The sequence below is a fragment of the Theobroma cacao genome, chromosome 6, assembly GCF_053813885.1.
Source record: "Theobroma cacao isolate CCN51 chromosome 6, ASM5381388v1, whole genome shotgun sequence".
Taxonomy (NCBI): Eukaryota; Viridiplantae; Streptophyta; class Magnoliopsida; order Malvales; family Malvaceae; genus Theobroma; species Theobroma cacao.
Genome location: NC_142644.1, coordinates 27,594,727 through 27,610,929, shown reverse-complemented (window position 1 = coordinate 27,610,929; position 16,203 = coordinate 27,594,727). Strand labels below are relative to the sequence as shown.

General features: G+C 37.1%; 4 protein-coding genes across 5 annotated transcripts; 2 read left to right on the top strand and 2 right to left on the bottom strand.

Moving 5' to 3' along the window:
- The first annotated feature begins 1,191 nt into the window (after positions 1–1,191).
- Positions 1,192–5,305, top strand: LOC18596510 (potassium channel KAT1-like). 2 transcript variants are annotated; one of them, XM_018123425.2, is made up of 11 exons: positions 1,201–1,535; positions 1,617–1,832; positions 1,948–2,103; positions 2,205–2,262; positions 2,363–2,680; positions 3,108–3,347; positions 3,560–3,658; positions 3,754–3,786; positions 3,880–4,065; positions 4,147–4,816; positions 5,046–5,305. In XM_018123425.2, the coding sequence occupies exons 1-11, from the start codon at positions 1,357–1,359 to the stop codon at positions 5,189–5,191; spliced, it is 2,301 nt and encodes a 766-aa protein (XP_017978914.2). In that variant the 5' UTR covers positions 1,201–1,356; the 3' UTR covers positions 5,192–5,305. The 2 variants fall into 2 exon arrangements, with proteins under 2 accessions (XP_088663281.1, XP_017978914.2); XM_088807155.1 differs by lacking the exon at positions 5,046–5,305 and having other exon boundaries at positions 1,192–1,535; positions 4,147–4,966.
- MNS3 (alpha-mannosidase 3) lies at positions 5,276–11,202 on the bottom strand. Its single transcript, XM_007025026.3, is given in 7 exon segments — positions 5,276–5,694; positions 5,697–5,935; positions 6,058–6,206; positions 6,384–6,581; positions 7,778–8,039; positions 9,035–9,996; positions 10,800–11,202. Coding segments are annotated over 7 exon segments (1,929 nt in total). The 5' UTR covers positions 10,878–11,202; the 3' UTR covers positions 5,276–5,653.
- Positions 11,203–12,286: 1,084 nt separating this feature from the next.
- LOC18596508 (uncharacterized) lies at positions 12,287–12,667 on the top strand. The gene has a single exon (XM_018123002.2). It carries the CDS (start codon positions 12,287–12,289, stop codon positions 12,665–12,667), a length of 381 nt encoding a protein of 126 aa, XP_017978491.2.
- A 2,140-nt stretch (positions 12,668–14,807) lies between these two features.
- Positions 14,808–15,407, bottom strand: LOC18596507 (uncharacterized). The gene has a single exon (XM_007025024.3). The coding sequence runs from the start codon at positions 15,399–15,401 to the stop codon at positions 14,937–14,939; it is 465 nt and encodes a 154-aa protein (XP_007025086.3). The 5' UTR covers positions 15,402–15,407; the 3' UTR covers positions 14,808–14,936.
- Positions 15,408–16,203: the final 796 nt, after the last annotated feature.

Genomic DNA, 16,203 nt, shown 5'->3' with positions numbered 1-16,203 from the left:
AACAGTTTTTTAGGGTCTTTTTCTATGGCATACAGTTTAGAGTCTTAAACGAATTTGTCCTCCACTGACCTTTCTTTCTCCCCTTTTCGGCTCTAGCCTTTTTGTAAAGCTAATTATGAACATAAAGAGCAAGTAACTGGAGTCCAATGCAATCATTAAGGACGATAGATACAAACATGAATCCGATCGAGAAGTAGGCAAAAATGCTTTTTTTATCCAATAAATATAAGAATTTCAATGGAATAAGCAAAGATGCAAATTATCATCACATGATCAGATACAGACCAAAAAGAGGTCGGCAAAAATAGATAATGATAACGCGTTCACTGATCAGAAAAGGGTCAAAGCATATGTGAGAGAAAAAGGAAGGGGGAAGGGTTCGACGGGACGGGGGCGGAGGGCGGGCAGTTGGATTATAAAGAGGGTGAGGGGGGGGGGGGGGGGGGGGTGGGGGTGGCGTGGGCGGGCAGTTGGATTATATGGCGGGAATGCATTTTCACACTTATGGTTCTGATTGCGTGGCAAAAACAAACAACTTGAGCAACTTAATAGGAAGGCGAAGAGGGAATGGTACTGAAATGGAATTTTTTTTGGGAGATGTTTAGCCGTAAAAAAGAGTGACATACCTCTAAACAAAGATTTGATTGGAACACGTGGCAGGCATAAATCAAAACATCCTCCCCCATTCTACTGCGGCTGTCTGGTCCAGCTCTGGATTCTGAAGTGAAAACACAAAAAAAAAAATTTCACTAAAATCCGTCCTAGCAAAAAAAAAAAAAAAAAGGCTTGTCTATATATCAGATACACCTTCACATGCTTTGATGATGGAGCTCCCACAACCACCAGCTGCAGCATTTCACCAGCAGAAGCACCATTACTGTTGCCATTACCTTCATTCATTCAAGTCTCTCTCTCTTTCTCTCTCCTCTTTTCTCTCTTTCTCTCCCATCCTTTTCTTTCTCCCAGAAATTTCTTCATTGCTGCAACTGGCAACTGCATTGCTGCAACCCAATGTCTGCCACTTCCAGTGCTTTCCATTTTCGTGGTCTTTCCCCTGCCTCTTGTCATGTTTTTCTTGTAACTTGTTTATCATTCTAGTCCAAACGAGATGGAAAATTTGACCCAGCCTTCTCCTACTTTCACTTCCACTCTTAGTGACGTATTAGTTGCTTAAGCTTGCACATTCATTTTAAACATGTCAGGAGCAAACTGAGATAAAGGTTACATAAAGGAAACCTAATCCCGTGTCCCTCTTCACAAGCTTGCTATATATAACCATTCCTTTGAGACTTGACCCTGCCATAAGTTTAACAGCCTCTATTGTTAGGTGTACCCTTGAGGATTCAAACAACTAAGATGTCATTGTCCTGCACCAAAAACTTCTTCCAACGGTTCTGTATTGATGAATTTCAAATGGGCAGTGATATTCATGGCAGTTTCTTCTCAAGTGATCTCCTTCCATCACTTGGGGCCAGAATTAACCAGGCGACCAAGCTACGTAAATACATAATTTCCCCTTTCAACCCTCATTATAGGTGATTACCATGGCCATGGTTTACTCAAATAATTCTTTCAATTTATCAAAGCTGCTCCTTATGTCCTATTCCTTATTACAGGGCTTGGGAGATGTGGCTGGTTGTTCTAGTCATTTACTCTGCCTGGATCTGTCCATTCGAGTTCGCATTCCTAACTTACAAGAAAGATGCACTTTTCATTGTTGACAACATTGTCAATGGCTTCTTTGCTATCGACATCATACTCACCTTCTTTGTTGCATACCTCGACAGCCAATCTTATCTCCTTGTTGATGATCCCAAGAAGATTGCCATCAGGTAAATAAGATTTTGCAACATTTGATCACAAAGCTCTCTTCAACTAAGAATGAAAATTGTTAATCTACTATTCAAGCAATTAATGAGCTTTCTTCGTATGATGCTCCAACATCAGGTACATATCCACCTGGTTTGCTTTCGATGTTTGTTCCACTGTCCCATTTCAGTATCTCAGCATCCTGCTCACAGATAATGGCAGTGAACTCTGGCTCAGGCTACTCAACATGCTCAGACTCTGGCGTCTGAGACGAGTCAGCTCCCTGTTTGCAAGGTTTATTACCAGATTCAAATCAAGCTTCTATTTTCTTCAAATTTTAAAACTGTTACAATGGGAGAACCAAAAAATTTACTTACAGTTTTGCTTTCCTTCAGACTCGAGAAAGACATCCGTTTCAACTACTTCTGGACGCGGTGCACCAAGCTCATTTCTGTAAGCCATTGAAACTTCCTATTTAATCTCACCTCTATCAGAAATATAGACTCAGTTGTCATTTGAAAAACGGGTTGTTTTCCTTTCGGCTCGATTTCAGGTGACCCTGTTTGCTGTACATTGTGCCGGATGCTTTAACTATCTGATTGCAGATAGATACCCTGATCCTTCGAAAACCTGGATTGGTGCAGTATACCCAAATTTTAAAAATTACAGCCTCTGGGACAGATATGTGACTTCAATTTACTGGTCCATTACAACGCTCACTACAACTGGTTATGGGGACTTGCATGCTGAGAATCCAAGAGAGATGCTATTTGATATTTTTTACATGTTGTTTAATTTGGGATTAACGGCTTACCTCATCGGGAACATGACAAACCTGGTAGTTCACTGGACAAGTCGGACCCGTAATTTTGTAAGTTCCCTTACAGCTTACAAGATGTTTGAAATCATCACTAACCTGCCAGGAGAACTAACATATAAAATAGGTTCTATAAGGACCAAAAGAAATCACCTGTCACAATCACTGGTACTATCATAACCCCACCATTTGTTGTAGAAAAAGTTCATTCTCGTAAGAGATTGTATCTACCCCACAATTTGACAAGTTTATATGAAAAAGTTCAAGGTAAAAACCAGCTGAAAGGTAATGTCAAGATTACTTGCCCATTGTATGACATTACAAATCAAGTATGAATGCTCAGTCTTTTGTTGTAGCTGATTTGAGCATTACAAGCTTCCAGGCCCTTCTTCAGATTCAACAGTATTTTCTTTTGACAAGGATGTCATCTCTAGCCTGGGAGTGCTAATGACAAAAAACGTTTACTTCTTTGGTGCTACAGAGGGATACAGTCAGAGCTGCTTCTGAATTTGTGACACGAAATCAGTTGCCCACCAACATACAAGATCAAATGTTATCACACATATGCTTAAGATTCAGAACAGAAGGATTGAAGCAACAAGAGACCCTAAATAGTTTGCCAAAAGCAATTCGCTCAAGCATTGCACAGCATCTCTTCTTCCACATTGTGCAGAAAGTCTATCTCTTCCAAGGGGTTTCTCATGACTTCCTCTTTCAGCTGGTAATACTTCACATGGCTAACTATATTTGTCCATATCATTCTTCATCTGTTGTTCTCTTTTTAAGCTAAAATATTATCTTAAATAAAAAGGCCAGAGCTGTGGAGAGATCCACAAAGTTTTGGTGTAGTTTGCAGCAATGGTACACATACCTCACTTTGACTTTGAATTTCATTTTCAAAAGATGCTAATGAAATTCACTACTCCATTAAAGGTTTCAGAAATGGAGGCTGAGTATTTCCCACCCAGAGAAGATGTCATTCTGCAGAATGAAGCCCCAACAGATCTTTACATACTTGTCTCAGGAGCAGTTGTAAGTAGGCTTCTTTTGATTTTCTGCAGAATATGTAAACCAAACAATGCCAATTTCTGACATTGATTTGGTGATTGGTTGATTCCTAATTACAGAACTTACTCTCCCATGCCGATGGGCATAATCGGGTATGAGATATTATTTTAACATCAATAATATTCTTCTTTAAGGTAAATTAACAGCACAACAAAAAATTTTACATGCCCACATGTGATGTACAGGTTATAGGAAAGGTAGCCGCAGGGGATATGTTTGGGGAGATTGGAGTTCTATGTTATAGGCCACAGCCATACACAGTTCGGACCACTGAGCTTTGTCAAATACTACGTCTGAATGGAACTTCATTGATGAACACCGTACAAGTAAATATGGAAGATGGACGAGTTATAATGCATAATCTTTTCATGGTAAATATTTTATTAGACAACTTCTAGAGTGAGGAAACACTTATTGTCATAACAACAATAAGTGATGGTTTCTTCTTGCAGAATTTGAACGCGCTAGAGAGCAGCAGCTTTGACCAGCCCAACTTAGATCCAGGTTTGATCCACGATGAAAGGCTTGGGGGAGGAGCAATGGGAGTAAGCTGTTTGAGTGCTGGATTTAAAGATCAGCCAGAGAGATATGCATCAAAGAAAGAAGCAATAGACATGGATATCCTGGGATCAGAGGCTATAGAGGAGAGTCAAACTGGTAGATCTCCAATGTGCAGAATTTCAACAACAGAGGATGGCCAAACAGCTGTCAATGATGCCGTTCGCAAGGGGCATATTGAAATGGTTAAGATTTTGCTTGAAGGAGGAGCAAGTGTAAATAAACCAGATGCAAGAGGATGGACGCCGAAAGCATTGGCAGAACAGCAGGGAAACAAGAGCATACATGAGCTCTTACTGAGTTATGAAAACAGAAGGAAATTAGATGAACATAGGATAGAGGTTATTGGGCCAGAAACAGCAGATGACACCAAGAATAGTCAAAGCAAATATAGAAGTAGGGCCCAAAATTTCTTCAGTTTACCCAGTTATAGAGAGGTTATAACACCAACCAAGACAAGAGTTACTATTCACATGCAGTTTCAAAGCAGCAGTACATCAAGTACACAGCTTGGAAAGTTGATACTCCTACCTGATTCAATACAAGGGCTGCTCAGAATGGCTGGTAAGTCTGCCCAGAAAAGAGCACTTGAAAATAAACCTAAACATATGGGGAAAACAATCATAAATCAACTTCAAATGTAACTAGAATTCAAATAGATTAAAGAAAAGAAAAAGGACAAAAAATAAGAAGGGATTTTTAAACCATGAACAGTAATAAAAAAACCACTTCAGTTATCTTTACCTGCTTTTGCTTTATTCATTTCTCATTCTGCAACCTTGTGAAACTGCAGGGGAAAAGTTTGGAGGCTACACGTTTACAAAGGTCATTAATGCTGAGAATGCAGAAATAGATGATATAAACGTCATTCGAGATGGTGATAACCTGTTTCTCCTTCAAGATGAAGATGAAAATGTAGATTTCAATGTGACCAGATGATAATAAAATGCCAATTATGTATAGATGCAGACAATTTGTAACCTTTAGGCAACGCCAATGATAATGAAATAATAACCAAAAATATAACAGAATCGGTTGATTTGGGACTCAAAATTGCAATAATACTGTTAAATCAGAGAAGTCAATTACATATGATCATAGTTCACTCAATATTTTTGGAGGGCAAACCCCATCCATACATAACCTCCCAAAATGTCTATCAGAACAAATACATGTTACACTCCTGTCATGATTAGGTGGGCCAGGTAAATGCCATCATGACATTTCTTTTTGTAGGCGTCTAAGTGCAGATAAACTCATTGATGTGTTGAACACATATAAAGTTAAGCCACCGCATTGGTAACCTGGGGTCCTGGTCAAGCAGACATGGACTGCCTTCAGACTACTAAACCATGTCAAAGACCAGTGGATTCTGTGCCCAGGCCATGAGACATTAAGCTTTTACATGCTTCCCTTCACATTAGTGCCACCCTTTAAATAGCATCTTTAATCGGGAAAGGATGAGCTTCTGTGTTAAAAACATATTTATCCAACGGCATAACAGAGCTATCCCCAAAAAGCAAGTACAAGTACTTCAACGTTTCACCAAGGAAAAATGTCTCCATCTTGTCCCTTCTTTGAGGAGGAAGCGTGGTGACATCATCTAAAGAAGTGTATCCACCAGAATCCACCTTTGTGTATTTCTCAAATGACTCAAAAATCTGCCAACCCCATTCACGATATCTGCAATGCATTGTCTTAGAAAAAAATAGAAAAAGAAAAGGTTGTACACATGTGCACTCTATAAATATGGAACTTAATAAGAGAAGAGAGAGAATAGAAACTAAAGAGCAACAAGAGTATACTTTTGGTCTTGAGTGATACGATACAATACAAACAAGGATTCAACAGTTTCAGGACGCAATAAATTGTGACGGTCAGCACGCTTGATTATTATGTCATTTACATATTCTGAACTCTTATTTCCACCATCAAGACCATCTTCAAAATATTCCTGTTTAAATCAGAACAACTCAGCAGATCGTTACTTTTCATATTCATATAATATGCAAACAAAAAAAGGACAGGTCTTAAATTGAAGAAGAAGAAAATATGAGCCATTTTAGTGCACGTGTACATTTACTTGATCCTATACTGCTTTAAAGAAACAAGTTAAGCAGAACCAACCAACCTCAGTATGGAAGTATGCAATTTCAGGAGCCAAACCAGTGGAAGTTACTGAATACATCTCAAAACATGTCTTGGCTAAATCTTCTGCAAGTTTCAAGTTTTGTAGATCTTCAAATGTAAGAAGGTTGTCCTTCATAGCTTTCTCCTTTGTGATGCCTTTAGTGGCACCAAGCGCAAGAGTACCAGGCAAAAAACACACCTGGTAAGGACAGTAAAAATACTTTCATATCAATGAAAAGTACTCTCTTAGATCCAACAACAGAGAAATGCTTTCATGAGAGTCAATGATAAATACAGAAATATAACTTATGCATTCATTTAGGTAAACAGCTACAGCTGTAATAGAATAGAAACACTCTGGTGGGAGGAACTCTTCCACTCACTAACTGCTTCTTTGCACCACACAGCATCATAGTTTTGAAAAGAAACAATCCATGATCCAAAGAATACTGCTTTGAAGGTGTGAGCTAATTCTCTAGTTTTGATGGTAAAGCCAATAAGTTTTGGTGCCAAGGAAACAGAATCAAATTTTGCTTCATCATTGATTTGAGGGTTTATGAAATGGAAGAAGGAAACCTCTTGTCGAACCCATGGGATAGACCCAAAGAAAATTCAAAGAGCAGGCTTCACATTTATGTATCTAAGGATATCAGATATGTGCAATTCTTAACAGAAAATTTTCACAATCTAAGCTCCCCAGCAGTAAAACTTGTCAGTAGGCAAATGCCAAATTGTATGACACAGCAAAAATTTAACTTAAGGATCATAACCACCGAAGAAAATTTGGTAAAGATCAAAGTTCTTTGCAGCCTGCACTTCTGTTTCATCTGGTTGGTTAAAATTGCCCACAGAAAATTGGAAGAGGTTACCACACAGCACAGAGCAATTAAGTTGCTACTTTCAATATGCTTAATAGCGTTACATGCTACATGTATGAAATTTGTCTCATGAAGAAGCTGCGGTGCAGCAGCACCCCAAAGACACATTATATTATCTGAGGAAAATTTCTCTCAAATAAATATTAAAGGACATTGGGTTGTTCTGGAAGATATAGGAGGAATTGAAAAAGAAAGTAACATTCTGAAATGAATTTCATAATATTTGATATGTGGAGACCAAAGTCCAAATTTGCTTAACACAATAATACATACTTCTTTCATGAAAATGAGGAACAAAAGAAAAGAAGTGTCCCCATATTCTCAAGCAAATATACCTAGATCTTATATCCTAGATACACATCATGTGGCAGCTTAACCTCAAAAAGATTATAACACTTAAATAGTAGGATGGCAGGACGAGGGTAAATTTAACATCTATCACCTAAAAAGGAGCACTGAAAATCTCCAGTTAGCAGGGTATTCCTTAAAACTTAAGGATTGAGAAAGCACCACATACCAGGTGATCCATTTTTGGACTGAAAGAACCTTTGGATCCATAAGGCAATTCCCCCACAAAAACCAATTCATTTGGAATTGATTTCTGAACAAGCAAGTGTCTAACACCCCTCATTGCTTCCTCATACATATCATATAGATATGTGAAATTACCATCCTGAATAGCTCGTAGCTGAAGCCACACTTTGATTAGATACTCATAATAGCTATCACCTCGAGATCCCAGTCTAATATTTTCTCCACTAAATTCACCAGAATGAGGGCTGCATTATATAGCAAGATAATCAAGAGCAAATAAGTAAATACTCACCAGAATGAGGGCTGCATTTAGTACCAAGGTGGTATTAGGACTAGATAATCATAAATAAATAACTATGATGATAACTATAAAAATGATATAAATGGCTGATAAAGCATATTGACATCATTCAATCATTTTTGTCCAAAGAAAATGGTAATTTGTACATACAAGAATAGGTAAGATTTATCATTTGAACAATCTTAAAGGATTCAAGTTGTTCACATTTTGTGGACGTCATAAAAGAGATAACACAATCATTAAAAGGGAAATTATCAAGCCAGGCTCTTCTTACATGATCTTATAAATCATTCACAGCTAACAAAGAAATCTTCTTTCTACATCTGTTATGATAAGTTCAGCACATATGGCCTGAAAAACTGTTTGCCCTCTATCATCGAGTTGCTTGTGAATAGATAAGCATCCAATTAAATAACTGAGAAAAGATCTCCCAGTAATATAAATTGTACCTAGGCTATACTAGAGTCGATAAGGAAAAAGAACTGCTATCAGATAACTAAAAGCCGAAAATTATTTCAAACAACCTATTATGTCGTGTTCTGAACCTAATATCTTATCCAGTCAATCACAAAGACCAAAGAATTAGAACTTTCATTCTATATCCCGTGATGAAGGTCAAGTAAATGACAAGTATATCTAAATTCAAAAAGCGTGAAAAAGTCCTGCTGATTTTGGTCTATCACACAGCTCTAGCCAAACACGAAATTTGTAGAAGAACAGGTGTGACAACAAAATGCCAAAAGCAATCCAGCATGTTTTGAACATCCAAAAAAAGGAAACAGACAAAAACCTTGTTATGACATTATTTTCAGATGTGTTTGATGACTAAAATCAATCATCCCAGCAAAAGAAATCCAAGAAAGAAATAAAGAAAGACATGGATTTTAAAAGTAATAATGGCTTGGGATTGATGGCATTCTTGCATCCAAAGAAACATACCTGATGTAGATAGGAACTAGTCCTTCAACCTTTGGGAGAGTCTTGAAATGAGCCAAAACCTTCATTGCTTCTGTGCTATACTTTGGATCACCAGAAATTGCACTGAGGTAATTGAACTCAAGCTGTAAACTAGAAACTTCTGAAGTACTACTCAGTCCATCAGGAGCTGGATGAGCTGAGGAATCATGTAGCATGACATCACTGAAAGGAATGGCAGTTGGACTGGAAGTAAAAGCAGACAGCAGACGATTGGCCAAGTGTTTTGCAATGTCTAGATAAATAGTAGGTTTTGGCCCCTTGTGTGCTGAGTTCACGCCTTGGTCCACCCCACTCAAATGATATGCACTCAATAGACCACCCAAAACACGTATTGTAGTTTCAAATAAATTAACTTGCCCTTTCTGACTAATCCTTTCTAAAAGGTGCGACTCAATCCATGAGCCTGCTTCGGAAACAACTTCATCTAGACCCATTATCATGGCAGTATCAAGAGCATCTACAACAGTAGCACCTAGACCTCCTAGCCCATCAACTCCATGCTGGCTCACTGGCATAAGCTCATCATAACCCATTGCAAACTTTTTATAGCCAGACCATGCATGGGTGAAAGCCTCCTTTACATTTTGTTGCCTAGCATTCCATTTTGCTTCTACATTAGGCTTAATGGGTTTACCAGTAAAATTACTGTAACTAACTTTTTCATCTGGAGATAATCGAGGAGGAAGCCTGGGTGCTCTTCTGAAAAGCTTTTTAAATCTAATGCCAACATCAGTAACTACCTTATGTTCTTCATTTGTCCTAATACCTTTTCCTAATCCATCAGAAACAGAATCTCTGCTATTTTCATGAGTCAACATTAGATACGCTAAGCCAAAGATCATTAATAACCCCAGAAACTTCCCTGTACTACAACTTACACATTCGCGCTTCATGTTACTAGTAAGTAGGTTCTGAGTGATCACCTGGAATAGTATGAAGAATTGAGAATGCATTCAAATTAAACCCCTATTGCAAAATAAACTGTTAAGCATGATAAATAAACGTTCCAAATAATGCAGACTACTTAAAAATGAAAGAAATAACCTAGGATTGCTGAATCTTTAGCAGTCTTGTTAGAAATTTTAGTCATTTGTTCCACCATGAACACATTAGGCAATTCAGCAAAAGACTCTCGGTGTTGATACTTACGAGTGACTACACTTACAAAGAGTAACAATTAGAATGCTCCATACACCAAATTAGAGTCATAAGTCATACATCAAGCAATTAAGTGATGTGAAAAATGAATTTGTAGAACTGAATATGCGGCATTATCCACACACTTAAGTTCAAAACCACATTACTTTAAAGCTAGCCGGGCTGTCAAGCTTAACAGGACTTAAATCAGACTCCTTGAGTTTTTCTCAAATGACCTGGAATTTCTTTAATTTTCTGCGCTCCAATTTCCTTACTAATCGTTTCTAGTATTTCTTCCCTTGCATTCTGATCGCTTTCCTCGATATAATCGTGTTTTCACATTTAAATTACATCGTTATACAGATCCGCAACGATAATGTATTAATTTGTCATTAGCATCCTCTAAGGCAATTTCAACTTAAAAAGAACAAATTCCAATTCACTTCCATAAAAAAATGGAGAATTATAATGCAGGAAAATCAAAAGCCAAAAGAAATGAAATGCGATTAAGAAACGAGATAAATTAAAAAAGAGTCAAATCCAGAGAAGTAGGGGAAAAAAAAGAGCTTAAGGGAGGGAGATCTGATACCTTGAAGAAAGATCGGTGACGGAACTTGGCGTTATCATAGTGAACATCTTTCATCGAATAAGGAAGCGATTTCGACATGCTTGAAAAAACTGTGATCTATTTGTTTATTTCCTTTTAAATTAGCAGTAGAGGCAGAGGCAGAGTTCTCCCGACTAGTAGATCGGGAAATTTAACGGGCAAAAGAAAATAAGAGAGAAAGTGCGAGAAAGCGAGGGAAAATAATTTTGGGCGGGGAAGGTCGAGTGTCGCGGGAATCGTCCGCTATCCTGGGAATGAAGATTGCTACCTGCTTTACAAGTCAATGGAGGATGGTCGTGCCGTGCGTTTTAAGGGGGGAGAGAGAGAGAGAGAGAGAGAGAGATGGGAATTAATTTGTCCCTCCACCTCTGGGCACGTTTGATGTCCGTCAAGGAACGTTAGAAGAAGTTTCGCGCAGTTTCAAAGGTTTTTAACGACTGGCACCACTAATCAGACCATTACAAAATAATTTGAATTTAAAGTAAATACAAATTCTTTAGCGATCTTTTTATTTAATTTGACAAATTACAGTATCCTAATTTGGTTGGTAAATTAATTTTTGATAGAGTTTCATCGATGGAATCAGATAATTTGATTTACTAATAAAACCATTATTATTAAATTTTATTTTTACTCCAACCCCATCTACCCAAAAACAAAAAAGATATGTTGCATTGTTTGTAATTAATAACTAAATTTATTTCCTAAAAATTTAATGCTTTAACACTCAATTATTTTTTATTTTCTCCTCTGATAATGATACAAAATTTCCCTTTACTTTATTAAACATAATAAAAAAATAAAAAAATTGTTTTTTGTTCTTTAAAAATCTACATCCTTTTCTTCCAAGAGGCAAAGAAGAACTTGAAAACAAAAGAAAATGAAATCCCATTTCATCATGATAGAGGAATCATCAAAGCTTAGCAATTCTTAATATATACTTACATAAGTTCAACAGTTTAAATCATAATGCAATGTAGAGGAATAGTTCCACTTCACCCATTAAATTTTGTTGCATATGAGAAATTTTGTAATGTAGAGGAAATATATCTTCCAAACAGAAAGATGGATGCTTGCAATTAAGATCTTAATTATAATTAACGATAATTGTTAAAGCTATTGACAAAATATTTTAAGTTTCTAACCCATAATTGATATTGGTCTTAAGTACCAAAGTCCGCCTACTATAACCATAGCTTTAATCCCAGTGAGGCAAATAGAAATCAGAGCCCAAATTCTAATTGTAGTAAATTCTTTGGCCCCAGTACTAAAAAAAATAAGGCTTTACACCTTAACGCCTACCTCCACGGCTTCACGCCTGCACCTTCCTCGAACTCTCTTAATTCTCTCTTAAAATGCAGAAACAAACCCCTTGGGATTAACGGTTTTCAGATCTCAGGGATTGACCTTATTCCCATTTTTCTTTGCTCAATACTAATGCATCACAACCCAAAGCGTTAACTCTGATGATGGGTTTCAATCAAACCTTGAAGCATTTCTTCGCTTTGCTTCTCATCCTTTTTATCTTCCTCATCGTCTCCTTCGCTTGCCCTGCCTCATGCAATGAAATGCTACCCAAGAATACTCCTTCCAACCAACCTGCACCCGCCTACCAAGTGTTGGACATCAAGAACACCACGCCCTTCTTCTTGAACAAGCAAGAATTCGACAAGAAGAGAAAGAGGAAGATGAGCAGAAGAAAGACCAGCAAGAAGCACTTCAAAGCCAGGCCTTTCTCTGTGATGCTTCCCAAGGGTTCTGTCCCTCCTTCGGGTTCATCTCCATGCCACAATGACAAGCCCGACTCTTCGGTTGTCCTTTTCTGTGGCCTCTCCGCTGCAAAACCCTAGAGCTCGGTAACCATCTCAAGATGTTTCATCTGAAACTGAGCAGATATAAAGATACATGGTTAGTGCAAGTGGATTTTTGTTGTGCTTTTCACCTTGTTTTTGAATCTTTCTTCATCTCCTTTTTGCTTTGAGGTCTTGATATTCAATCGAGAAAGCTATACATCGATCTTGTAATGAGGGACATATAATAAAAGTGGAAATAGTACATAGATATATAGTATTAGAGATCTGCAATTCCTTCTGTTAATTTTTGCCTCTGTATTCCATGCATTCTCATTGCATATAAAACCCTGTTCCGTTCAGGGATAATATACAGTGTAACATGGCTAGGGATTTTATTTTATTTTATTTGCATACTTGGTTAACTATTTTCTGATATATATGAGTATCAGAATATATGCTTTTTCTCTGTTTTTTTTTTTTTTGAATATTTGCTTTGATATATATTCTCATTCTGAAAAAAATATGGGAAACGTAAGATAAAAGCTGCAATAGTTTCTATATGCTACCTTTCTTTCTCATTTAAAATGTATCAGACTATATTATGTAAAAAGCAAAGAAAAAAGTTCAATCTCGATAAGAAGATACCAAAAATCAACTTGTTATGTGTTACATTTTGCAAGTGAAAAAGTTAGCTTTGGGTGAAAATGATCAAGTAAATGACTTATATTTGGACTAAACTCTTGAGAAATAAGAGCTTGGTTTCAAATAATGCCTACAAATCCAACAATGGAGAAAAAAATGCCAGTTACAGGAAGATACATGTTCAAGATTCGAGTGCTTTAAGTGACAGTACTGCCTTTTTTGGGCAAAAAAAAAGGTATTTCCTTTTGACTTTCAACATGTCATTTGTCAAATTCAATCTGAACTCTGAAAAGAACCTAATAGCCAGCATAAATTAATTGGCCACCGGTCTAGATATCCCAATTCTACGACTAAGATGTCTGTTACTTTGACATGGAAGTATGTTTTCCATTACTCATATAAGCCGAGAAAATTGGAAGGAGGCATGTGGATTTGCATCGTTTGCAGGGCTCTTGTCTCATGGAGAAGAAGCTTTTTCGTAGCGTGCACTCCATGCATGAAGTGGGAAATATAGGTTTTCTTTCCTAGCAATTGTTTGAACTCATATAAATCAACCTAGCTAGCTAGAGAATTTGTATGCCAAAGAATATATATAGAAGTCTTATTTCATGTCCATTAATTTTTCTTTGAAGGAACAAATTAATTAATTTGATTATATTAAGCTAGAATTTTTATCTTTCGACGATCATGATGATATTTGTTCTTCAAATTAAAAACCAATAGCTTTTTCATGGAGATGGGTTTTTGTCGGCTTCATTATATATTAGAGCGTGCCAACAAAAGGTACACCTGTCTTGCTAAAATGTTACCTAGCTACAGTAGTAAAGCCTGGAAATCATCGTTCCCAGGGGGTTTGGTCCTCTGAACCTAACTCTCTAATCCTTGGAAATTTAAACACATTAACTACATCTTCAGCTTGTTAAACTTTTAGAAGGGGAAAAGGGAGGTCGAGAACTGATCAGATCTACAACTCATGACAGTTTTTCTAATTTTGCCGTTAAATACTAGTTAAACGTTCCAAGTTTATTAAGAAAATTTTGAGTTATTATATTCTTTGCTAAATGTGTTCCTGGGCTGAGCCAAGAGTCAAGGTTTTATCCGTAACTCTTGCAGAATTTGAGGAAATTTATCCCTTAGTTACCGTAGTACCTAAAAGGGAAAAACAATCCATCTACAAGACCATCTCTCACGAACTTGTAATTGTGACAAAATATGTTTTTATAGTTATATTTAATTGTGTTTTAAATAGATAATAATATCAATATATATCATTTTAGATTTGCTAGAATCGGACTTGAGTTTCAACAATAGTATGTTCAATCCCAGCCTACACCACACCAACTTGTGGGCGGAGATTCATATCTTGGCCCACGGCAAGTGTAGTTTCCTCGCAGAGAAAAACAATTTTTGCCGTGGAATACCGAGAAGAAAGATAAATTTGATTAAAGGAACTCAAGGATTGGTTTTAAACCGTGAGCTAAAATTTATTTATTGTTATTTGGAAACTAAGCAGTCAAATTAAATTCAAAAGTAGATAAAGTGATTTTATTCATGCTTCTTTGGTTGCTGAAAAATCAAAGACTGCAAGTCTTAGAATCTTCATAGCAACCAGATATAAAGTACAGTAAGATATGGAACCTGTCCCACCCAAATCCATACCTGTCTCACACCACTTCTGAGAATCCTAGGTTGTATGCTTTGAGTCGGTACTGTTTTTCTTGTCCTCTTCTAGCTCAAAAGCTGAAATAGGGAAATGCGCTCTTACGCCACTGCGAACAGCAAAGAAAATCTTGCCAGAAGAAGGATCTTCGATGAACATGTCAGAAATGCTGACCCAAAAAAGCAGCTCCTTACTCTTGATGCCTGTCAGTTTTTTAACGCGACCATTCTCTGCAAAAAAGGTGATCTCAGTATCATAGGAGACTACCTTATTAATGCGCTTGAATTTGTGCTCTTTCTTGCTCTTCAGCTTCATCCAGACAAAGCCAGTTGATCGGTCACGTCCAAACTCCACAATTTCTACAGGTATGATGCCTTTGGGAAGAGAGATCTCCTCTAACAGCTCTAAACATTTTTGCTTGCAAATATCTTCGCCATAATAAATCTCAGCATTCTCTCTGTGACTCTCTGTAACTTTCGATGATGCCATATTGAGGCCCTGAGTTTCTTGTGGAAATGACTGCAAAATTGGGGGGCCTTTTATATTGCTTGGCAATGAAATTTTCACTGTTTCCTTTTTCTTATTATTTTTTCTATAATCAAGATCCTAGCCTCTCTGTATTTTTTTTAATTAATGTCATAGAATAGTCCCCAAAACCTTTATGATGTTTAGGTGAGCACGGTTAAGGCATCTAAGCTTGTAGTGTAGCCTCGTCCTACATCTGTTTGACAAAGTATTTTCCCGGAAGCCCAATCTAAGCCCGAGCAGCAGCTGCTACGGAATTTTAAGTTTTTTTTTTTTTTTTTTAAACAGAGTCGGAAGAAGTTTGAGTTTTAATTTGAGATTATCATTCATATGACTGCAATTCTCAAAATATTCCAGGCAAATATATAGACATTATCTGATCAGTCAGTTTGATGCCTACATCTGTTTTCCTTTTTTTTACCGTGACCTTGTCTTGTATCATGATCTAAATTTATTTAGATCCAATGAAATTTCCACTGCAGTAGTTTCTTACTTTCTTTTCCCTTTTCTGCCGGTAATTACTCACTGCGATTAAGGAACGTGGCCTAGATTAATGTTTGTCTCCACTTAATTAGAATATCATATGCATGGGTAAAACATATTTATGGCTGAGTTAACAGTCTTGAATATTCTGGTAGGGATTGCTTTCCATTGTCTACTATAGAATCTGAATCAGGTCTATTTTTAAGAGGACAATGCAGACTTTTTCCGAGTAATCAATGCTAATCTGCCTCAGGTTAAAATTGCTTCTGGTTTCTGGTAGCTG